Raw genomic sequence first — 24686 nt, forward strand, 5'->3', positions numbered from 1 at the left:
TTAGTGACATTAGCTTTAGAGCTCCAGTACTAACTATTGGGGTTTACACTATTATTACTTTTTGGCTACATTAGCCTCATAACTCCACTGCTAACTGGTGTGGTACAAGCTTTCATTAAATGTTAGCGACATTAGCTTTATAGCTCCAGTACTAACTGGTGGGGTAGAAGCCTGAATTACTTGTTAGCAACAATAGCCTTATAGCTCCATCACTAACTGGTGGGGTAGAAGCCTAAATTACGTGTTAGCTACATTAGCCTCATTGCTCTAGTAGTAACTGGTTGAGTACTGGCTTCTATTACTTGTTAACTTATTTTGCCTCTTAGCTCCAGTGCTAACTGGTGGGTTGTAAGCTTTTTTTAATTGTTAGGTATACAGTATTAGCCTCACAGCTCCACTGCTAAATGATTGGTTATATACTTCCATTACAGCTAACTGGTGGTGTACAAGATTTAATTACTTGTTAGCAACATCAGCCTCATAGTGCCAGTATTAAGTGGAAGGGTAATGACTTTATTCATTGTTGGCTCCATTAACCTCTTATCCCCAGTGCTAACTAGTTGGACACAAGTTTTCATTACTTGTTAGCTACATTAGCCTTACAGCTCCATCACTAACTGGTGGTATACATAATTGAATTGCTTGTTAGCAACATTAGCCTTATAGTATGAAGTGGTAGAGTACACACTTTTATTAATTGTTGGCTACATTAGCCTAGTATGAGCTTTAATTAATTGTCATGTATACAATATTAGCCTTTCATTAATTATCACATCCCCAGTGCTAAATATTGGGGTATAAGCTTCTAGTGTTAGCTAAATTAGCTTCATGGCTAACTAAACAAGCACTGAACAAGTCTTTAATTGATTATGTGAACAAACTACTTGCCAAATGCCAAAGTGTCACTTTAAAAGGGGGGTTTAGTCCAGCAGCAGCCGCGTTTAGAAGCCCCGCCCATGAAGTTCAGCTAAAGTTCGGAAGGGTGAGTGGGATGACTGCAGGTTTTTCCTGGAACCTGGCAAGCTGGAAATCAGAATCAGAGGAAGGACCACCTCTTTTTGGGTGGGCACGTATTTTTGAAAGAGGAAACGGCTGACAGGAAATTGCAAATCACAGCATGAGGAGCTCCACACGGGGGAGGAGGGCTTCAAATGTATCCGTTAAAAGCTCATATAGTGGCCAGATACATTTCAGTAGCATGGTTTTGTGTGTGTATGTGTGTATGTGTGTGTGTGTATACATACCATGGCATCCAGCAGATGAATGCATCTTAGCAGCTCTGGTCTGGTCTCACAGTAGAGGCGGAACAGCAGTCTCCCGATGGGCTGCTTCTCACACAGGCTCGAGTAATCCCTATCTACAACACACACATGCACACACACACATGTCATTTTTCTCCCAGTTTAGATAAGTTCAATTACTTCTCCACCTTGTATTACAGTACTGGGAATGTTTAGTTTTGCATGGCCTCCTACTATAATAAAAAGACATTGGAGCTTAACAAGTTAATTTTGTAACACCAGTTAACTGAAGCCTTCATTGGCTACCATCGCCCACTCTTAAATAATAGGAGACAGGGAGTAGCATCGTACTCACCCATAAAGAAGAGACAGGTATGCTTTCAGAGATTTTAGGACACTGACATATGGCTGTGGCATCACTACATACTGAACCTGTAAACTTCTGTTGACACAGCCAACACATAAATAGCAGTGCTACTTGGAGGCCAAGTAATGCTAACGCTTAGAGATGTCCATTTATTTATGACTTAATATGGTTCTTTATGGTGGCCATGCATTTATATAGAACCACAGCTGTTAACACCCCATTTAAAAAAAAAGGTCAAAAAAAAAAAAAAAACATTCTTTGTACTCTATGTGTTCTTTAATTTAAAGCAAGATGGAACTTTTGTTAGTGTTCTATGTAGCCACTTGTTTTATTAAGGAACCCTAAAGGGACCATTTTTTTACTTTGAAAAATCACTGTTGTTATACAAAACCATATATAACTGGATGAGCATTGCATTTGGTCCACTAATAGTATTGTGTCCCATGACTTTTGCCATGTCACATGTAAGTTAAAATTCCTGCACTTGTCTGCAGGATGTGTGTCTGGGGCCTTCTGGATTAAATATGGGTGTGAATGTCAGATAGACAATTCTAGCCAGAAGCTGCCATTTGCAATCATTTCTACCCACTGTGCTGTCCACTGTGGGTGGCAATGGCTTCTCGGTACACACAACTGCATAGAACCACTGCTTTTAGTAAAGATCTCCTGATGATAATCAGAAACACTGTATACTAAAGTACCCTTAAAAAAACATTTATATATAGGCGTAGTCGTTTAGTAGTAATGTGTCCCATGACTTTTGCCATATTCCACAGATGCTAAAGAATGCTACAATGATTGCTGCCTTCTATAATGTTTCCATGATTTTCTGTTTTTCTATGAATTTATATTCCAGTGCTAAATAGAACCATTGTTTAATAAAGTACTCTTACCAAACCTTCTAATATTAGAGTGTAATGGTGAGTGTGTGCTGGTGTTCCGTACCGATAGTTTTGCTCAGCTCTATACACTGGCTGATGTGGGGGAAGCGCAGGATCTCCCTCCATTTCTTACTCCTCCCCTTCCGCTTTCCTCCTCCGCCTGCGAGAGAGAGAGAGAGAGAGAGAGAGACAGTAATTAAGAATAAGTTACCTAAGAAACATTCAATCAACTCAGAGAACAGCAGATTAATGCTTCATTTCTTATCAGCGATGTAAAGGTTGCTGGGCGACAACATGACTGGGATAGCAGTGGAGTCCTGCCTGTGCCAGGCGAAGGTGTTATGGTGCCCTATTTTAGGAGTTTAGAAAACACGCCAACATCTCTATTGGTCTCTAATGGTGTGTTTTAGTTGATATTCGGATTGTGTACAAAAAGAGCGAAATGGGAAAAGGTTGCGAAATTATAATTCTTGACAAAATGTTCAGCTAATTACTACTACTAATAATAACGATAATAAAATAGTTGGACAATAATCCAACATCAATTTATATTGTGATATGAGATATTTTAGTAGCAGTGATATGACACAAATTTTCTGGAATTTTAGTGTACATTATTTATAGCATCTGTGACTGACTGCCATTTATTACATTGTGTATAATTTTTTTTATTTAATAAGTCACAAATTCGGAGGTACAGACATCTACTGTGGTCGTTTGTGTAGCTATTATATTGTTTATATTGATATCAGAATTATACCTTATTGACAGAAATTAAGAAATGCATTAAAGTAAAAAATATTGAACATATTGTCAGTCCTATATAATAATAAAAAAACATTATAAGTACATTGCAATTTAAAACATGATATAGGGCAATATATGTATTTATAGGCATCATTTCTACATAGGATATATATCCAAAAGTTTGTGTACACCGCTAATAAGGGGGAAAAATAAAAAAAATAAATAAGTAAATAAATAAATAAGTAAATAAATTAATAAATAAATAATGTGTGTGTTGCACTTTGTTTTTTGTAGTATCTTAAGCAATTACTCTTGCCATGTCCCATGGAATCTAAAAAATGCTGCACTAATTGGCCTTCTTCACAGAACATGATTCCTGAGTTGATCGTTTTCTGTTTGCATGGACAATTCTAGCCAGATGCTGCCGGTCATGATCATTGCTAGACAACTTCAAAAATGGACTGCAGAAAAGGAATCATTCATGTTGCCTCAAAAACAATTCACAACTTATGCAGGTGTGCATGTTCCCAAGATCTTCAAGCTCTCCCCTGAGGTAACACTTTATGATGAATGTATATATCGCTATCCCATGACTTTTGGCATGTAATAGTTTAAATAGGTATACACAAAAAGCCTTTAATTATTGTGTACTGCGCATGTGGGTCAAAACTAACTGAAAACAAGCTCTAGTTTTTAATACAGACTCTCCAATCGCTCCACATGGAAAGTGTTCCTAGCATCTGCTATCTCTGCCAGCGTACATGAAAGCTGTCGTTAAAGTGAGTGAGAGCCGTATTTGACGTCACAGCGGGTGGGAAACACGTCCCCTGCCCTGAGAGAGAGAGAGAGAAGCCGGACGTTTACTACACACTCACAGACAAGCTTATGCGGTTTCTGACACCCTGTGACTCACGGTCGTCTATAAAGATGGACTGAAGTACAGAAAGTCCAGGCTTTCAGAAGTTTATTTAACACAATTTAACAACAACACCACAGTTTGAGAAGTACGTCTGATGATTCGAACATACTAACTGCAAACACAAGCTTTCATAACTTGTCAGCCACATTAGAATCATAGCTGCAATGCTAAAACTAAAAGCTTAAAGTTTAGACTAGAGTTAAATGCAGTTTATACAAGGGCCTGTTTACACCTGGCATTAACATTTTGTTTGCGTTGTGTATCACTATGGACTAGGGGTGGTGAATTTGGCTCTAAAACTATATAATTGTATTAATTTCAAGAACATATTGCAACAAAATTAATTTGAGTTTTATTTAGTATAAATATGCTAATTCTAAAAAACACTTAACAAAAATTAATTAACAAAGCCAAGAAAATATTGTACAAAATAACGTACAAGAATTGAGTACATGCACATAAATTGCAACAAAATACATTAAACAAAAATATACTTAAACCTTTCAGAGTACAGACCACATAAATACAAAACATGTTTTTTTTTTGCATTTTAAAAAGGTATACCAATATTAATGTGAACAGTTTAATAGATTAAACATCTAATCCAGACAACTAAAATGCATCCCCAGTAGGGGTGTGCCATATCATATTGTGTGCAATGATATCGCCAAAATGTATTAATACATTTATTGCAAAAATGCCCTGAAATATTGACATTATTCTAGGGCCATATGGGCCAAAAGGGAAGGGTACAATTTGTTTGCTGTTTGTAGCAAAAAAGTATCATTTAATTCACCGGATATATGGAGTGCATTGTTAGTATCATGACATGATAGATCATTGACATCTGTTGGAATATAGTGAAAATCTCAAATAGGGGTCAGCCAAATAAACTTTAACATTCATTTTGTTGCATTGCATTTTATGTTTTGTCATATTGGGGAGAATATAGTTATCTCAAAAACAACTACATATAATTTAGAGGCCATATCGCCCACCCCTACTCCCTAGCCAGAGCAAAGGGGATCTAATTTTGGTTGCCTGTGTAAAAAACTGAAGGCAGACTTAGTTTCCATTGTACCTGTAAACAATGTTTTTCAATGAAAACCCTCAGATGAGAGGAGAGAGCAAACAATGTGCACACAAAGACACACACACACACACACACACACACACACACACGGGAGACAGTAAGTGAAAGTCAATTCAAGATAACCCTGTAACTATAAGTGGTATTGAAAGTTTTTTTTTAACAAAAATATTTTCGATTGCCTGACTGATTGTATTAAACTGTCAGGAAGGTTGGTCTTAGAACACCTTTAAATGTAGACTGAATGACCCAATTGTAGTCCAATTACAATACCAATCTACATCTATGGCTCTTAATGAGGACAAGTGAATTTCAAATATGATCTTATCACCAATATGCTTGTTAATATCAGGTGTAAACAGGCTCTAAATGTAAGAAATATAAACTGGTCCAAATAATACATTCTGCAGAGGAATGGGGTCATCAGGTTAGCGTCAGTATTACACAAACACTCTTACACAGTATTACACACACACACACACACACACACACAAGCGCGCACACAGCCATCTTTAATCAATAAAGACAAGAATGCTGCAATACGTCATTCAGGCCTGGCAGAGAGAGAGAGCTTTAGCAGTTCTCTCATCCTTTCACATGATGCTTCTGGCACAGCACGACAGAAGCGACCAAGCACACACAGAAAACTCTTAAATGAGTTCAGTCAATCATGCGAACACTGGTAACTACGCACACATAAGGACATCGTTAAGTTTACGTTGCGTCCACAAATACGCCCAACAACATATATTGGATATTGGAACTGACCCACAGATCCCATATTAGTGCATTCCTACAGCTAACAATGAATGAAAGTTAACACATTCTGAACTAAAAGAAAAAGTACAGTACTATCGGATAGGAATTTATGGAGCGGATTAGAACCTACTGGCACCATGCCTTACAGGTGTAACATCTGGCAGACTTCTTCATAATTTTTGGTTGAGTATTTTGCATGTTACTTTCTCACTGTGTGTAATTTCAAGTACTATCCTCTTAAATATATAAAAATATGGGTAATCAGGTGCCACATCTGTTCTGTGACATCTGAGGTCACTTATCGTCCAGCAGCAGTTAAAGGTCCAATGCAGCATGTTGTGCATCAGTGAGAGGATTAGCAATATTAACAATCACAATAATAAAGAAATTAAATGTTACATTTAAAGGAGAACAACGGTGTAAAAAAACAGGTAAAAATTTGTGAAGTTTTGATTATTATAGTTCTAAATTACAGTATTAAACACCTTCCTCAGTACTAATAAATGCAATGGGGGCGCATGGTTGAAGCCAGGAAGCAGGCTATGCTGCGTCTATGTCTATGTCTATGGTCATGATCAGTACAGTGATGGTGGCACCCAGGGCTGTGGCTAACGCTATGGGTTGTACCCAGTGGTTTTTAATAAGCTTTTCGTGCGTTTTTAAAGTTCTTAATGCCTCGTTTTAAATGTCGGAGCTCTCCGGATTCTACCAATGAGGTGTGGAGCTACTTTATCCCTGAATAACGGTGTAAAAGCAATTCATCGGGCAAAATATCCCCTAAAGCACTCGTTTTAAAGAGTGCTGGGCAAAAAGGACAAAATTGCTGAAATCATGATGTTTTACTACACCAAAAGTCAGTTTTACATCAGACTTCTCTTTTAATTCCAAATAAATGCTGTAGCACATATACAGTGTCGTTACTTTTGGGTATGCTTTGTGGTTTGAGGTGATCAGCTGTGGGGGTGTTAAAATATTATACCATTCAGTTTTTGCTGTAACTGTTCTCCACTGCTCTGCTCTAGCGTTTGTTCCAGTGATTCAGACAAAGCTGCACACACTGGGCCTCCAGCCCACAGCCTGAACCCAGCAGCACCAGCACATCCACCAGCAGCCAGGAGATGTGTCTTACACAACCCCAACCCTGTGTGTGTGTGTGTGTGTGTGTGTGTTTTTGGAGTGAGTGAATGCTCTAGTGGTCGGCGTTGCATTACGCCATTCAAAGGTCAACAAAGTTCGCTTCCCATCATTACCCACAATGCCTGTCCTGTCAGTCTCAGAGCAAACAGCACAAAAAAGCCCACAGTAAACTCTTTAAAAACTACAAAACTACAAATTCAAGTCTGAATATTCTTATTATTTTATTAATTCTAACAAAGAACATACAAAATATTTACCATAATTTCAACAATTATATTAAAATCACCTCCCTAATTTGGTATAGGTCCTGTAAGTTGTGAGGTTTGAACTCCATAAGAATCCATGACCCTTGACATTGGTTCCACCCATGACACCAGTTGTCCTTCCTTGAAACTCTTTTGGTAGATACTGACCACTACATACTGAGAACACCGCCGAGACCCACCTGATGTTTTGGAGATGTTCTGACCTACCAGTTGTCTAGCGATCACAGTGCAAACCTTGTCGAAGTTTCTCAGATACTTTATCTTGACCATTTTTCTTGCTTTAACACATTAACCTCAAGAACTAATTACCAGCAGTTTTAATGTTATGGCTGATCTAACTAAAAACAAACACTTTTTATTATTTGTATATTTATTTATTCTGCTAATCACACGACTCTCCACATGGTCAGTTACAGCAACCGGGCTTAAAGACAGAGGTCATGCTATGGACCACTATTAAGCAACACTTCTTTGTTTGCGCTTTTTATTTCACAATAGTGATGATTACCGTGACAACACAACACATTCTGTAATAAACTGACGTTATCATAAACACTGCAGTGATCTTTTTTCCCCACAGAAGCTCTAAGAACTACTGAAGAACTGAGAAACTTCTAGAGCTGTAATGAATCTTTACAGACTGTTCAGCCCAGGGCAGGACAATAATTCAATATTAATTTATATTGTGAAATAAACTGTTTTTATAACTATGATTTGATATTTTAAAAAAATTCCAATATTTCAGGATACATTATTGTTAGAATCTGTCACTGACTGACATTCATTAAATGCCATTATAATTTTATTTTGGGTAAAATTTTACACAAGTTTGTAGGAGAAGACATCTGTTGTGGGTGTTTTTGGCAGTTCTTTTCTGTGATTTTTGTATTGTTCTTATCGATATCAGAATTATATTTATTTAAATTGAGGCCGAAAATAATTTTGTTCCATCTCATGTACCACATGTGATGTGAATGACAATAAAGTCTCCTTGAATCCTTGAAATAGGGCTGAATGATATTGGCAAAATTTATGTCATGAAATATTTATTAATTTTGGTCAACCTGAATTAATTTCGATACAGATATGAACATTAGAAAAAAAGTCACCACTAATGTAGCCAGGCTACGGAAAACTATGGTAAACAAAGAACGTTACAGGAGACGGTTACATATGCCAGAAGTTCTTTTAAGCAACTGAAATAGGTCTTAATTAGATTTGTAAATACAAAAAATGATGTTTGACCAATTTTTTTTTTTATCAGATTTCAAATAAAATAAATCAGTATCATTAATCTGGCCTGGGGACTCTTATCCTGAAATTTGTGAAAGAAATCACCATGTCAATATTCCTCAAATATACGACTGACTCTTGATTACCATTAGAATTTTTAATTCTCACAAAACAAGTTCAGTTTTTTACTTGTAAACAGACAGCACAATTTAAAGTGTATTACAAGCTAATGTTTCTTGTACATTTAATTTCAACATTTTTTTTAATGTTTTAATTGTCCAGACCCAACCAAAATCAAGGAATATATTGTGTATAATATAATATAGACAAAACTCAAGCTGCTGCTCTGCTGCTGTTTTTAGCTACGCTAACATACTTCGGCCCAGATTCATAGATAACAGTGAGTCATACAGTGTGAGAAACAAAATAATCAGATCTACTAGACCTTATTGAACACCTCCACATGGTTAGAGGACAGTGTGTGAGAATTTAGTGCCAAAGTTAGCACCATGCTAACTGATGTATATAAGCTTCCACTGTTTGTTAGTTACTTAGCCTTGTAGCTTTCTTGTAAACCTAATGAAGCTAACTAAAGAACCAAAACACAAACACACACAAACGAACACACACACAACATTGTCTTTCATCTTTCATCACAAACACACACTGACCTGAGAAACTCCTCCTGAAAAGTCAACAGTGTGCGCAGTCAGGATGTGACTTCATCCATATATAAGGATATATACAATATAAATATATTCCTAGTATCATAACAGATTGGACCATTTCTACTCTAAACTGTGTTTGTTTTATATAAAAAGCTATACAACATTAAAATATGCATGTATATGTGCCAAATTAAATACATATAAAAGTTGATATATGCAATAATAACGTCCGACACGTACATATGTAAGTATCTACATGTAATACTTTTCTGTTATGGATATATTGTCCACGTTCTCACACACACACGTGAACACACACAGCAGAAAAAAGGGGGCAAAGTCTGCTGGAAAAAAGCATGTCCTGCCGTTAGGCATTTACGAGCGCTCAGCCTGTGTGAGTGTGTATACTGAAGAGTGTGTGTATTGGAGTGTGTGTATTAGATTGTGTGTATGTGTGTCAGCACATTTAATTGTTATCAGAAACAAAGTGCGTCAGGATCCTGTCCAAGAATTTCAACCATGGCATGAGTCAGGCCCTGTCCAGCCAGGCCTGTGTATGTGTCTGTGTGCAAGAGAGTGAGAGAGTGAGAGAGAGAGAGAGAGAGAGAGAGAGAGAGAGAGAGATAGAGATAGAGAGAGATAGAGAGAGAGAGATAGAGAGAGAGAGAGAGTTACAATAACAGCGCTCTTTTTCAGCAGTGTTTATTTGGATTGTCTCATATCTGATCTATAAACACTCTGATCTGATCCGCTCAAGCTCCATTTAATTTCAGATGCTGATTTAAATGGATTAGGATCCAGGGATTAGGATCAGGATTAGGTCCTGAATGAAGGTTAAGACTGAGCGTGGGAAACAGTACTGGTTTGTACTATGTAAAAAATGTAAAAAGCAACATAAGCAATGTTAAAAAATATATATTTATATTAAATTATATTAAAATCCATAATAAACATAAAATATAGCTTATATCTAGTATGTGTTTTCAAGAATACTTGCATTTGGGATGACGTTCTGAAAAAATGATCCAGTGTGAAGCTCCAATAAAATTTAAGATCCAGAAGGAATTTCCAAAAATAAAAATTCAGAATATATATTTTTTTGTATTAAGTTCTAATTTTACTTATTTATTTAATATTTATTTAAATGATTATACATTAAATTAAATGTTTTTTATATCCGCAATAAACTTCTGATAAAACTATAATTCTGAGTGAAGTTCTAAAAAAAAAAAAAAAAAAAAAAAAAAAAAAAAAAAAAAAAATCCAGTATGAACTCCTTATAAAAAAAATAAATAAATAATTTTAAAACATCTGATGTCTAAGATATTATACAGAACACTGTATTTTTTAAACACTACATGAATAATTCTGGGTTTCTGAATGGTAAGTGTTGTGATGTCTCAGCCTCCTTTAAAAGCACAATTCTTCTGTAAAGCGCTCAGGAAACAGCTGGACACTCCCCCCAGTGTACTGCAACCTGCGCTCGGCTGTGTGTGACTGTACTGACGTAATAGAGCAGGACACCTGCCTAGCGCCGGGCGTGACCACACACACACAAACGCACACACTTCCTTCTGCTGCCTTCGTGAGTCAAGAAGAACTCAATACTATAATAATATAATAAAACCACACAAAAAAAAACACATTAAATCAGTAACATGCAAACATTTGGAGACCCTGGTTTAAAAAATTTAACAAACCTAAGAAAATGCATTGGGCATACTTTACACAACTCATTCATTTACTGTAACAGACTGAAAACTAAAAACAGCCTTTTCTACACACTGAATTATTATTGATATTTTTTAATATACAGTGAGTGTATATTACAATGTGCTGTGAATACAAATTATGCTTAAGACACCCCCTGAAGGACAGCTGTACACATGCATTTACTGACAAGCTAAGAGATCCTGAAGCAGCATCTGAAGTGAAACAAGTTTGTGAAGTCACTTTAATGGGAATTTACTAGGGCTGAACCCAACTACACGATTTGGCCGTTTAATATAAATTTAATATTTATTTTACCTTATATAAGAAATATATATATTTTTTGCATTTTTGCAACTTTTTCTTTCTTAACATTCTCCTCTAAAAATTGCTTCCAGACATTTTTTCTTTTTCTCTCTCTCTCTTTTTTTTTGGCTATGGCTAGCCTAACAGTGTTCTGGTCCAGAGTGGTATTGATAGACACACAATTCTCCCAATGTTTAGACATTCAGTGTACCATCAACACAGTCCTAAAGCTGCTGAAATTTGATGAAATTCAACTAAAGTTAGCATAAACATAATTTGTAGCACTAAATCGTACAGTCTGAGTGTGTGTACACACAAGTGTGTCTACATCCATGTACAGTTTAGTTCAATAATCAGGAGCCCATAGCTTTCTTTCTCTGCCCTGGTTCACCGGCCCCGGTCTCAATAATCTCCTGTAATGGCTTGTTTCTTCCGAGCGTCCGTTAAAAGCTCCCCCTTTTCCCCGTTTTCCGTCTGGAACAGGAGAACAGCTGACCCCATTACATCCAAGTCAATTCATAATTCAGTATGGATGGCGTGGCGGCCGGCCAGCACCATTCTGGATGTTTAGAAACGGCCTGGGAAGCCTGCAGCATTCCGCAGGAGTTTGTAATTCATTTCAGGCCTTGATGTTTAACACATTCATAATATTTGGATAAAAATGCTCGGCCAGCCGTCAAGGCGAGAGCGAGCACGAGAGCGGGGCGCTGGGGCTGACGGGATGAGGGTTAGGTTAGAAAGAGTGGAGCATTTACTACACCACAGCTTCTACAGTCAGGCACATTCTAAACCACTATAGTGGCTGGAAAGCTGTGTTTACACGCTACTTAGGGTAAGAGAAGTAACCTGATACACTATTATTTCTTCTCATATTGACTTCTGCAACTTTGTGTATATATGTACTTGTACTCTCTGTGGTTTAAAAGGCAGCCTAACTAGTACAAAAAAGCATAATAAAACTAAATGTAAAGACAGACAAATTTGACAAATTTAAGGTTTTGTTCAAATTTAAAAGCAGAGTAGCAAATGTAAGTAAAAGCAAAAGTAGATGTAAATTTTAACCTTATTATAACAGCCTAAAATTATGTTAACGCTCTACTTACTGGGGAGAGTACTACCAAACGTATCAGCATGCTCAAAAAAAAAAAAGTGGGCAGGAAAACACTGTAAACAAACATGTCATATTTGTGAAAAAAAAAATCAGTTATATTACTCTTACTCAACAGTCTTACTCAACGTTTCATTCACTTCAGATGCCGCTTATATACGAGCTTGTCAACAAATGTATGTGAAAAGTGCTCCCTTATGTGGTGTCTAAAAGTGCACATTTTATTTTCTGACTAAAGGGGAGCCCACTGATGTGGGATGGCTATGGCATCATTGGTGACTAAACCTGCAACCTCCTGATGAGCCTATGGTTTAGATAACTGGCCACTTAGGATCTAACAGGTTTGAGGTTTTGATATAAAAATTCAAAACCTAAACCTAAATACATTTATTGAGACTGTTGACCATATGAAAACTGATGAATTAGAAAATGTAAAAGCTTGATGATCACATCATTATCACTGGAGTGGTGATAAAGGTGGCAATAGTTTAAATAACATTACATCAAACGTTAAAGCATTATAACTTAGAGATGCACCAAGAATAAGAATTTTGTCAAAAAAAATCGTAATTTTCACAGTTCAATATTATATCTAAATACATATTTAACCCTTTTTCTAAAGACTGGTGACTGATGAGAACAAGCTCTAGGAAAGTCACATTTTTTTCAAAACCTAGGTAAGATATTAATTTTGTATAATTTCCCACAAACTGCTTCAATATTGCTTCAGCTAAGCAATATTATACTGTTCACCTGTATTTAAGGCAGCTACGTTTTACACCATGGTTTTACACTGAAACACGATCTGAATGAGCAATAGAATAAATGAATTTAAAAAGTGCAATTGTATAATCTACTCCATAAACAGAATCAGCAAAAACTGAGAAATAATCAGTATAACAATTTAAACAATAATGGCTTTTGTCTGCTTCAGTGTTTCTTTAAGCCACTCGCCTTCCCTCTCTCTCTCACACACACACACACACACACACACACACACACACACACACACACACACAAAGTAGCAGGCTGACCGAGCCCCCTTGTTTGCGGTGGTGGACGCAGTAAGCTTGTTTAATTTGTTCCATAAGGGTCCGCTCTGACTCCACCCTGTTACGGCCATGACATCATCTGCATAAAACAACAACCGAAAAAAAAAAAAAGCCCATCCGCTCATCCAGTCGGGCCTTAACCAAACACACCCCCGACCACTTTCACACGCTGACACACTCTCACGCACATACACCCTGCAATTGCCCAGTCAACAAGACTGGAGTTATGTAGAACCTGCAGGCCTTTGCTCAGCAAACCCATCCAAAACATTAGAAGGAGGAACCAGCCTGATGAAATATAAAGCATATGAATGCATAGGAATGAATGCATAATTACTGTTATTCTGTAGTTTAGAAGTGTGTTATTGTCTTATTTTCTTCACTTTAAGAACCATATTTAACACCTGTTGCAAATCTGATATATTACTAATGTGCAAAACTGTAAAATCAGATCTAAAAAACATGTAGACAAAAACTCTGCTGGAAATCTCGTACTTAGACACCAAGGTAGTGCAACATTACTTTTCCATTCCTGAGAATTCTTGCCGTTTTTATGTTTTTTATTTATTTTTTATCCTATTCTGAGGTTAAAGCTTTAAAAGTTCTGGTAACGTTGGTCAGTGTGACAAAAATGCAATTTCAGAAAGGTCACATATTTGGCAAGTGCATATTTATTTGTGGTTTTTGTTTATATGCATTTAAATTTTTAACAGTGTTGCAGTAAAAGCTATTTAGGCTACGTCAAGAGGCACAAGTCAAGCTCAAGACCAGATGTACAGTTAATGAATCAAGACAAGAACCAAAACCAAAACTTAGGATATCAGAAAGAAAGAATGAGTGAAGACAAGAGAGCAGAAGTGGAACGAACAAGAGTCAAATCCGGGTCATAGAGTCAAAATAGAGACAAGACCCAACCAAGGGTGAAGAAATTGCGTCCACACGGTCTTAAGTCTTTGTCTTAACTCAGTCAAGATGGAGACCGAGAGTCAAAAGAACAAGTCAAGACAGAGACCCCAAATGGAGAGAACAGTGTCAAGATAAAGTCAACCCAGAGATTAAGAGTGAAGAAAATAAGTCAAGAAAGAATCAAAACTAAGCCAAGACCAAGAGTAAAAAGGAGTAAAAAGACAGAATCTTGATAAAGTAAAGACTGAGGCTAGAAGTGAAAAGAAAGACTCAAGAAAAAGTCAAGGCTAAGCAGAGACTAGGACTGGGTAGAATGTATCTAGACTGAATCAGTACCAAAATGAGAAGTAAAGACAGTTAAGATTGAACTCTGGGAAGAAGAGAATGAGTCAAGACATTTTATAACTGGCACTTTCTTCAGTTTAGATTCCAAATTTCCAAGTATCTATTACTTACCCTAACAACTACATCAGACTTGGTTCCTCATACCAAGCAAGGGGAGAACACACAGTTGGATTACGTCACAGGCAAATCAAAATGCACATTAAAAACAATCTAAAAACCAGGATACATCTCACTGAAGATGTACCCACCTCCACTGTTAATTATGTATATATGTACATCATTTAGTTGGTTGGCCAGCTTAGCTGTTGACCAGCATAGGGTATGTGTTGGTTTGAGTTAGATGGTTTAGCTAGTGTGTAAGCATAGTCCACCTGAATAAATTAGACTACGCAAGTGCCTCACTGGCCAAACAGAAGAACCAAGCTAGTTGACCACCAAAACCAAGCTGGTTGACCAGCATGACTAAGCATGGCCAAAGAGCTGGTTAGACAGCCTATTTACACCAGCATAAGCTATGATTTTGCCTTTGATGACTAGTATTTTTTACCACCTCAACCATTAGGGCTGCACAATATTGAAAAAAAAAAAAAAAACACTGTAAATGTTATTTTTTCGATGCTATATATTGCGATATTAAACAATGCAGGGCCCATGATGTCACCAGTCCTGTCCCCATCCACGCCCTGTCTCACGTCCAGACTGATCAAGAGCTGAGTCAGTGCCAAGCACTCAAAACCCGAGGAAAACAACAAAACAACAGTAATCCGTCCTTTAATCAGGCATTTAAATGGCTTTTTAAACGGTAAACAAGAGCGTTTTTCTGGGATTAAAAGCGTGAATTCAGCTGTAACTGGACATATCTGCGCAAAACTGTGCTGGACTGAGGTGCACAGCTCTCAACACATGCATTTATAAGAACATGCCCAACTATGTGGATGGAAGCCCCTACACTCCCCCTCGCGCTTCTCAGGCAGCAGCAGTCTGTCACTCACACAGACACAGAGACAGCGCTGTATATCTACTTCTTGTATCAAGAATCAAAATATTGCAACATAACATGTCTGATTTATTTGCCTTAAGTGACATCGCACGTCTTGCGATGTGACTATTGCGCATGCGCACATCGACGTGACGATGCTTAAACGATATATATCGTGCAGCCCTATCGACCATCAGCAAAAAAGCTTGATCTGAATTTTTCAGAAGTGAGTAACAGAGTGAACAACCTATAAACTGTCAAAGAAAGTCTTTAAACTAATTACACATTTAATTTAATTTAAATATGGCTATAACAATGTTGAAAAGATAGATTGTGTAGCAGGGGTGGGCAACAGGATGATATTTTATCGTATTGTGATTCATTTTACTTATACTGTATTGACAATTTACTTTTTTAAGCATATTGAGGATATGAGAAACTTTAGTGGTCAAGTATGCTCACACATACAGGGGATTTGTATTTGGTTACTGTGGTTTACAGTGCATGACAACTGTCAACACATCTCAGTGACAGATATACCTGCTCTAGCCATATCCTAGACACACACATTTAAAAATGAAAAAAAAAAGGTAAACTTAACATGTGCTGAGTTGTATATTTTTAGTAAAAGCCTGAGTTCAGCAGTAAATTATATAATGCAGACTGAATAAAATAAGGCCTATAAATATGAAGAACAGAGTGATCTGAAGTACTGTCACCAAATAAAATAGAACCTCAGTAGAACAGAGTGAGGAGACATGCTGGATACATGTCTGCAAAAGTGTTCATGAGTGTGATGCTTGATGTTATATATGCCCTTTCTACCCACTGTGAGCATCCTGTGTGCACCCTGGCACTTTGTATATCTTGAAAAGAAAAAAAAATTCACACCCCCACCACCTTGGTCACATGGTTTACGGACCATCAGTCATATTTAAATTAAAAGCTCTAAAAACACACAGTGTGAGATACACACCTAACAGTAAAGCTGCAATGAGAACAAATATCAGACACCACAACCTAGTTTCACATGCTGAGAAGGGTTGCGTGTGGGTTGGGGCGTGAGCACATGAACGTATATAAGAGTGTGAGTGTGTGTTTGTGTGAACGGAAGAGGAACTACTGAACACTATGAATTGGGTTGGGGGAAGGTTAGCTGCTTGAAACTCTGCAGCCCGACCAGGACTTATATGGTTAAAATCAACCCCAGTGGGTAGGGTGGCACACAGCAGGCCAACAGTTAAAAGATGACAAGATGACAGTTTTTTTTTTTTTAATAATTGACTCTTCCATTAAGATTAAGACAGCAGGACAGTACACCTCCCCTCTAGAGTATGCTAAATCTCCCTGAAGGCCTTTTACAGTATCGCTGCAAATAATTTTTAACACTCTTTAGGTAGCTGATTTTTGTTGTGCCCCACATCTCTGCTTCCTGTCTGTGTTTCAGTGCATGTTTTGACTGCACCTTGACAGCTGAACTCTTAACGCCCTAGGCCAATTTTGCAGCAATGTTTGATCAAGGTTGACTTACCTTTATATACCTAAAATGCACATATTGGAAAAACTGTGCATTTAGTGGAAGTCAGTTTGAATTCTGCTTACGGCTAGTTTGCTGTTAATGCAGATTTTTCTTGGTGCTTCTTGTAAAATTTCATATTGCAAAAGCGATAAAATATAATTTATTGTAAGGTCTTAGTATTTGGTTGTTTAAAATAGATGTGTGTATTTTTGACAATAATTCCACTTCCAGGCAGAATTTCTGAATTGTGGAAAACATGACGCTATGAAAGAAGTCTGAACTGATGTAATTGTGGATATACACCACTGATCTGCTAGCAATACACATACACACACAGACACAAAGAGATAAAACACATGTATAAAAGACTGACAGGAAGAGGCAGAAAGTGGAAATCAATTGATGCGTCTGCTCATGCAACTCCCTCTATAATGCATGAACACACACACTTTAGTAAACTGCATATCACTCTCATTCTCTGCTTGTTTCTGAATCGTTACAGCAGCCCATAAACCACATCCTGACACACACACACACAGACACACAGACACACAGACACAGACACAGACACACAGACACACAGACACACACACTAACACACACACACTAACACACACACTAACACACGGAAACTGTACTGAAGAGTAAAATTGATTTTGTTCATCTCTTACAACCTTTTTACATCGACCGAACAGAATCTGTTCCTATACACACACACTACCAGCTCCAACTTTCCTGTCCATTAAAGTACACTCCCTACTATTTGTATGAGTGTTATTTGTATTTATTTTAATATTAGTGTTCTACTGAGTAAATAAATAAACCCTTGCTGCCCAGATAAGGAGATCTCCATTAAAATGTATTGACCAATTCTTGAAATTTCTTTCAAATTTAGCTCACAATTGAAAAAAAAAAAGAAAGAACGAAAGAAAACGGCAGTTTGTAAAGAGGCTGATGTTGCCTTTACATGTATAGGAGGAGGCATGTGCTATTCTTCACCCACCTAGTGTTTGCAGGGGCACTACTAGTGATTGGGTTGGCCTTCCAATGAATAAAATCATAGGAAAAAAAATATTAAGTTGATTAATCGCCTTCCTTTGACCCAGTGCTACTGTTCCGGTTACTGTAACATGATGCAGGCGAACAAACTTTTTTATTTTATTTGGACTGTTTTATTTTATTAGTAGTTCACAAAGTAATCTTTTAATTCAAATATTATAAAATATCTAAAATCTGTTCATATTTGAATCTCATTTTTATGCATTTAAAGCAGGGCTGGTATATCTTTTTAATTACAGAGTAACATATTTCAGATATTAATTTAAAAAATGTCCTGTGTAAAAATAAGTGTCGTTACCCTTTAAAACATAACTGAATAGTATAGAATATTTTGAAAATATCCTCTAGCATATATAACTGCTTCCAATAAATGTGATTTTTTTAGGTGAATACAGGTGCATCAAACCATAATAAAATACAGTTAAAATAAAGGTACAGTAGTTACAGCATCATTACTTACTTTTACGTCAATGTCAGTTATGCATTCATTCATTAATTCGCTCATATGCTAAAACAAAAAATTTAATAGCAAAAAGTGATACATGTGACAAATTTAGATTAATTAATCAAAGAGCATGTGGCTAATTAAATAAATACTTTAATTGTTTGACAGCACTACTTATTATATTATTTTTTGTTATCTTTTTTGTTACCATGTCATGTATAAAACACACACACTCACACGTACAGTGTGAATGGGTTATATATAAATGTATACAGGTTGAGTATGAATGGGTTATTTTTTCCTGCTGGGGCAGATGTAAATGCTGTGGTGTAATCTAAGGAAAACAGCTCTGCTCTTTAAAGAATGGCCATTTGTTTGATTCTGGGAAGCCATTTGCAACTTCCTGTAGCGGATGAGTGTGTCATGTAAACTCCCTGCCCTGCACCGCTGCTCACCGCTGCGGCTTCTTCTGCCCTAATGCCCAGCGTGTCACACACACACACACACACATAAACACACAGAGACACATACACACACTGTGGTCACTCCAATGAAGGAGTCTTCCCACAGAGCCACAGAATAACTAACACACCCCTCACTGTCAAGATGATGTCATTCTTAAACAGGCCAGGAGTTCAGGAATCTGGTGTTGAACTTAAAGTAACGGTTCAGCAAAAACTAAAAATGACTGGAGCTAAAGGCTAATGCTAACAAAATGCTAACAGAATTCTAGCATCTAGCATGGCACTTTTGTCAATTTCTTATAAGCTATCTAAACACGTATTGTAGCTCCAGTGCTAAAGCTAATGAAGCAAAGTTCAACAGGGTTCATACACTTTTTAACCAATACATTTCTATGAATTTTTTCATGACTTTTCCATGCCTTCAAGGCAAATTTTCATAACCATAATATTTTTAAAACAGGGACAATAAAACTCAACTATATAAAAAAAACTAATTGATTTTTTTATACTAATTGATTAACTGATTATAGTAGACCTAAAATGAATGATAAAAATGTTGACACACAATCTTTAATAATAAAATGTTTGTCAGATCCTGAGAGCTCTATTGTGTATGGCTAAATTACTGAATTGGGTCTGTGCTAATGTATTTGTTAGCTCAAAACAGAATCTGAATTTTCTCCATCGATAAAAGGAAACACAAAATTTGTAATGCCAAACTTGACTTTTCCAAAACTTTTTGGTTAGTCATTTTTCCAAAACTTATACAGGCCTGGAAATTGCTATTTTCAAATGCCATGACTTTTTTTTTTTAAGTGTTTCATGACCTTATGAACCCTGGTTCAAACACTGACGACCTGATAAACCAGGTCGATTCACCAAAGCTATAAGAACTGACACAGTTTTAGCCACTAGAACCTGCTCTTAATGTAGCGTGACAGTATTGAGCAGACACTGCCACACAGGCACACATATAGATAAACGCACACTGCAGCAGCACAGGTACACCTTTCCTGTTCTGAAGCGCAGTCTCAGCAATCTACACCACATTGTTTAGATAAGCAACAGAGATTCTCTGAAGAGGATAGTCTGTTCTTTTGATCTTTTGTGGATCCTGAGACTCTGAAGAGTGAAGGAACATGAGCTGTTGCATGGAGAACATAGCAGCTTCAATATCCTGCCTGTGAAGATGTGTGAAGAGCAGTGGTCCCAAACCCTGGTCCTGAGGGGGGGGGGCTACTGTATTTCACACCTGAGCAAACATTTCAAATGCTTACGCCATAAGTTTTTACTAAGTTAAAGTGGTAGTGTTTAAGCAGAGGAACTGCCCAAAAAACATGCAGGCCAGTGGGTGTCCTGGACCAGGTTTGGGCATCATAGAGGACTTATCGAGACCTATGATAATGTGAACACTCATCTTTGGTCTCAATTATATCATACAATTTTGTAAATAGCAGAGTGTATGAAGTCCATTTTTGCCATTTTACTGTTATAATAAAAAGCAATGATCACATCACATTTGAAACACTATAACAAAAGCTTCTTCCTCCAATAGTCCTGGCAAAGTTGCAAGTGTGGGTCAGGTTTGGGTTTCAGTTTTCTGCATGTGAAGAGCAGATGTCTCCAACCTCTGGTCTTGGCAGCCATGTAAAGAACACCTCATTCAACTAATCACCTGCTTTACAATCCTTACTGAGATAAAAGGTGGCTGCTTTAAGCAAAAATGAAAACCAAAAACATGTAGGACATTTTGACTCAAGAACCTTTGGTATAGAGGACGGTCTCTATACAGAGCAGTGTCCACATCACAGTTCAACACTATAACAAAAGCCTCTTCCTCCAATAGTCTTGGCCGAGTTGCAGGTATAGGTCAGGTTTGGGTTTCAGTTTCCTGGCTGTGAAGATCTTAAGAGCAGTTGTCTCAAACACTAGTCTTGGGAAGAGGGGGTGGGGTGCAGACTGTAAAGAATACCCGGTTAAAATGGGCTGGTTTAAGCAGAGGAAGCAGAAAGAATGTCCAGGACAGTGAACTTCCTAGACCAGGGTTGGGTTCCATTGCCTTACAACAGTTTTCTCCATCTCCAATCTTATTGAAACCCAGACATTCAGCAGATGCAAGTTTTAAATGGTTATAATAAAGAGCTTCTGGATTTCCTGGTCCAGATTCAGGGACCAATTAGGCACGGTGCTTGCCGGTGTTGTGCCAAATTCTGGACCCCCGCCATGAAAAGCATCCTCTCTCGAAAGCGCATATTCTTGATGAAAGTGGAGATAATTTGCTTTAACTTACTTAGAAATATGCGCCAAAATTCACGGTTACCTCACAGTTCAGTTCACGGTTCAGAGCGATCACACTAGTCAATCGAGCCATGCTTTGAAAAGTAACCATGCCCGGGCACAAGTGTGAGAACACCGTAGAAGACACCCAAATTCGAAATTAGTTTCAACATAGTCTCTATTAAAGCATAACTGTGATAGAACTGCCTCTGAAGCCCATTTCTGCCTTTTGTTGTCATATAATAAAGAGCAAAGATCGCATCACAGTTGAAACACTATAACAAAAGCCTCTTCCTCCAATAGTCCCAGCCTTCACCTTTGGAAAAGGAGACACGTCTTTCTTTTACATCCTGTGGCGCAAAGCCCTGTGTTGGAGTTCCAGGGAGCCACGCCTCGTGCTCCTTAAACACATAAGCACATGGAAAAGGGCTGGAAAAGAGACTATGTTTAAAGCCAGTTTGTTTTCACTGAACACAGATACTCTGGTTACCTTTGTTTTCTGTACCCAGACCTGTATTAGCCACTGTTAGCACCTTAGCGGCTATAAAATAAACACACGCCGCGCTTAGAGCCCCTGTCTTACACCCTCAGTGCCACCCGGAAGCCTTTCTTTCTGAATGTGTAAAGTCGGGCTGAAGTAAAGCGTGGCACTGTGGGTTCCTGTGTAGATCTGATCTAAACAATAAAGCTTCTGTATGGAAATTGCTATTCAGGGCTACGGGGCTGAATGCAGTGTGGTACTTTACTGTTGGAAGCAAGTGTGGCCTAACAGTGAAAGATTATATCTAAATCATGCTTTTTTTTCTTTATTTCAATTCTTTTCAATCGGGGATGGGTGACAAGTCTGTATAGCACATAAAATATAAATTATAAACAACAAAAAATACTTTCAAATTCTTAGAATGATTATAAATAATCATACAGAAGAGCCTACGAGTCTATGCAAACAACCATTTAAGCCCTAAATGTAAAGTAATTGTAATGATGGCACTGAAGAACCCTTAAAGTCAGCACAGCAAAAAAGACTGAACTTAATTATAGACCCACCTTTTAGAGTATATGGACAAAAGTATTGGGACACCTACTCATCTCAATGGGGCGCAACTTAACGTAGTTGAATTGTAGTTGCATTCATTAGAAAGGGTGTTCACAAAGATTTGGACATTTAGCGTATTTCCATTCTTCCCCATGAAATCCCATTTTGTACAGTATATCTATATATAATCTGGGTCAATAACTGTGAGTTAAAGATATCAGTCTGTGAAAGATCATCCCTCCTTTCCTCTTTCAAAAACTAAAAGGATAACAGGATAAGAGAAAACGCTGATTCATACAAATATCAGTTCACACACAGTAAAGCACACACTAAAATAGAATCAGTGCATTGATACGGAAATCTGACACTTCCTGCAGAGTCAGATTAAAAGTGTGCATATCCGACATGCTGTGCAGAATCATCTGTATTTACAGTGCGCATTATCAGAGTATATCTACACATATCTTTGATAACGGCCATATTACGGATACCAGTGTTTGTAGCTCTCTCTTATCAAATATACCACTGATAACAAATCAAATTTTTCACCCTCACATTTAAAAAAAAATCTTCATTTATTTGCTTATAAAATGGCAAATGCTTGTGTTAACAATAGGGCTGTGTATCTGTTTGACAAAAAATGCCCCCCGCCTTGAATACGTCCGCCCCACATCACAATGAGGCTGAGATACTAAAGTCGTATATAGCTGTAATTTATAAAAAAGTTCTTTCATATCTAAGAATATTGTTAGCACAGAAATACCTGAAATATAATGATATCATTTTAAGGCCATATCGTCCACCCCTAGTTGCGATAAAATGTATAGCAAAAAATTGCTATATTGTAAGCAAGTCTATATGTTGCCATTGTTGAAATCAACTTTTAGGAAACTATCACAGTATTCAAAAAAAAAAAAAAAAAAAAAAAAAAAAAAACTGACTGGATTAAAAATGTATGTTTTTATTCTACTTAAATAACATTGTGGGTCTGAAGAAAGAGTACAACACTTCTATCAAGTGGGTGTGGTTTAAACACAACACAAAATAATCTACTGTCTGATATCAATATTTGTTTGTACACAAATAAATAAATATCAATACTGTGTTTTTGTATATCGATACAAAATATTTTGATAATTTTAAATATTAAAAGTTTCTTATACCCCAACTAAATAAGTTTCAAAAATGATTAATAAAGCAGCATGGACAGACCTTATTTATTTTTTATAACAACCAAGTCAAAACCTATAAGTTTATGTATCTCATAATATCCCACCTTATAGCACTATTCCACTTTGAAACTGGAGCACAGTAAGTGGAGTGATACCACACACAGTGTTGAGGTGAACGCAATTCCTAGTACTTCAACTTACTTCTGTGAAGACGTTTGTGTTTAAAGACCAAATAAATTAAGACCATTGGATTTTTCAACAAACTGTTATTTTTACACAGCAGATTTAGTGCTAAACTCCAGAACTGAACTACAGTAACCTCAGCTCTTCACTTCTGAGCCTCAACGAGATAAAAGACACCTCCCTAACAGCTCGCTGACGCACAACGCAGGAAATCCGCTGACACCTTCAACATTTATTCCACCAAAAATACATTTCTGGCAACGTTCAAGTCAAGGGAGTCACAGCTCAACTGTAACCATTACAGACTGAAATTCTTTTAACAGTAATTTGTCATTTTACTGCTTGTTCTTGGAAGGCGATTTAGTAGACAGGCACAGCCTGCTGCGAAAAAACATCCACAAACTGCAGCCTGGCGTATATTCACAGTTTTTAACAGTTGCAGCCTGCTTACAGACAGACAACCAGCTAAATAACATTATTTTATTATCAGCAGCTTCAGAATTATGGAGATGCTCCACTGAGTGTAATTGGGAGAATGAATTCCCTGTACTACAAAACTTTGGTGGAGACCTTACTCCAGAAGATCGCAACTGCAGAGTTTTACTTGTGTATTACTCTACAGTCTCAGCAAACATGCTCATTTTCTTTACCTTTAGATTATGCTTCTTTAAATCTCTCAGCTTGTCCAGAAAGGCATGTGTAAAGTGCTCTGTTTGTGTAAACTACACTCTCCATCTGTAAGGGAAGCATGTGGTTTTGAGAAAGGTTTGTGCACACCTTATTGGCCATAAAATTAAAATCACTGCCAACTGAAATG

At 37.2% G+C, this 24686-nt stretch overlaps 1 protein-coding gene across 2 annotated transcripts in view; it reads right to left on the bottom strand.

The window, feature by feature from the left end:
- grk5l (G protein-coupled receptor kinase 5 like) overlaps window positions 1-24686 on the bottom strand; it is an 84845-nt gene that overhangs the window by 23526 nt on the left and 36633 nt on the right. For both annotated transcript variants that reach the window (XM_007247104.4, XM_007247105.4), the window contains exons 2-3: window positions 2554-2649; window positions 1245-1357 (exon numbers count right to left, since the gene is read on the bottom strand). In XM_007247104.4, coding sequence (XP_007247166.2) covers window positions 1245-1357; window positions 2554-2649 — 209 coding nt within the window. The remainder of the gene's footprint in view (window positions 1-1244; window positions 1358-2553; window positions 2650-24686) is intronic.

This window comes from Astyanax mexicanus, chromosome 12, assembly GCF_023375975.1.
Source record: "Astyanax mexicanus isolate ESR-SI-001 chromosome 12, AstMex3_surface, whole genome shotgun sequence".
In the NCBI taxonomy this organism is placed as follows: Eukaryota; Metazoa; Chordata; class Actinopteri; order Characiformes; family Acestrorhamphidae; genus Astyanax; species Astyanax mexicanus.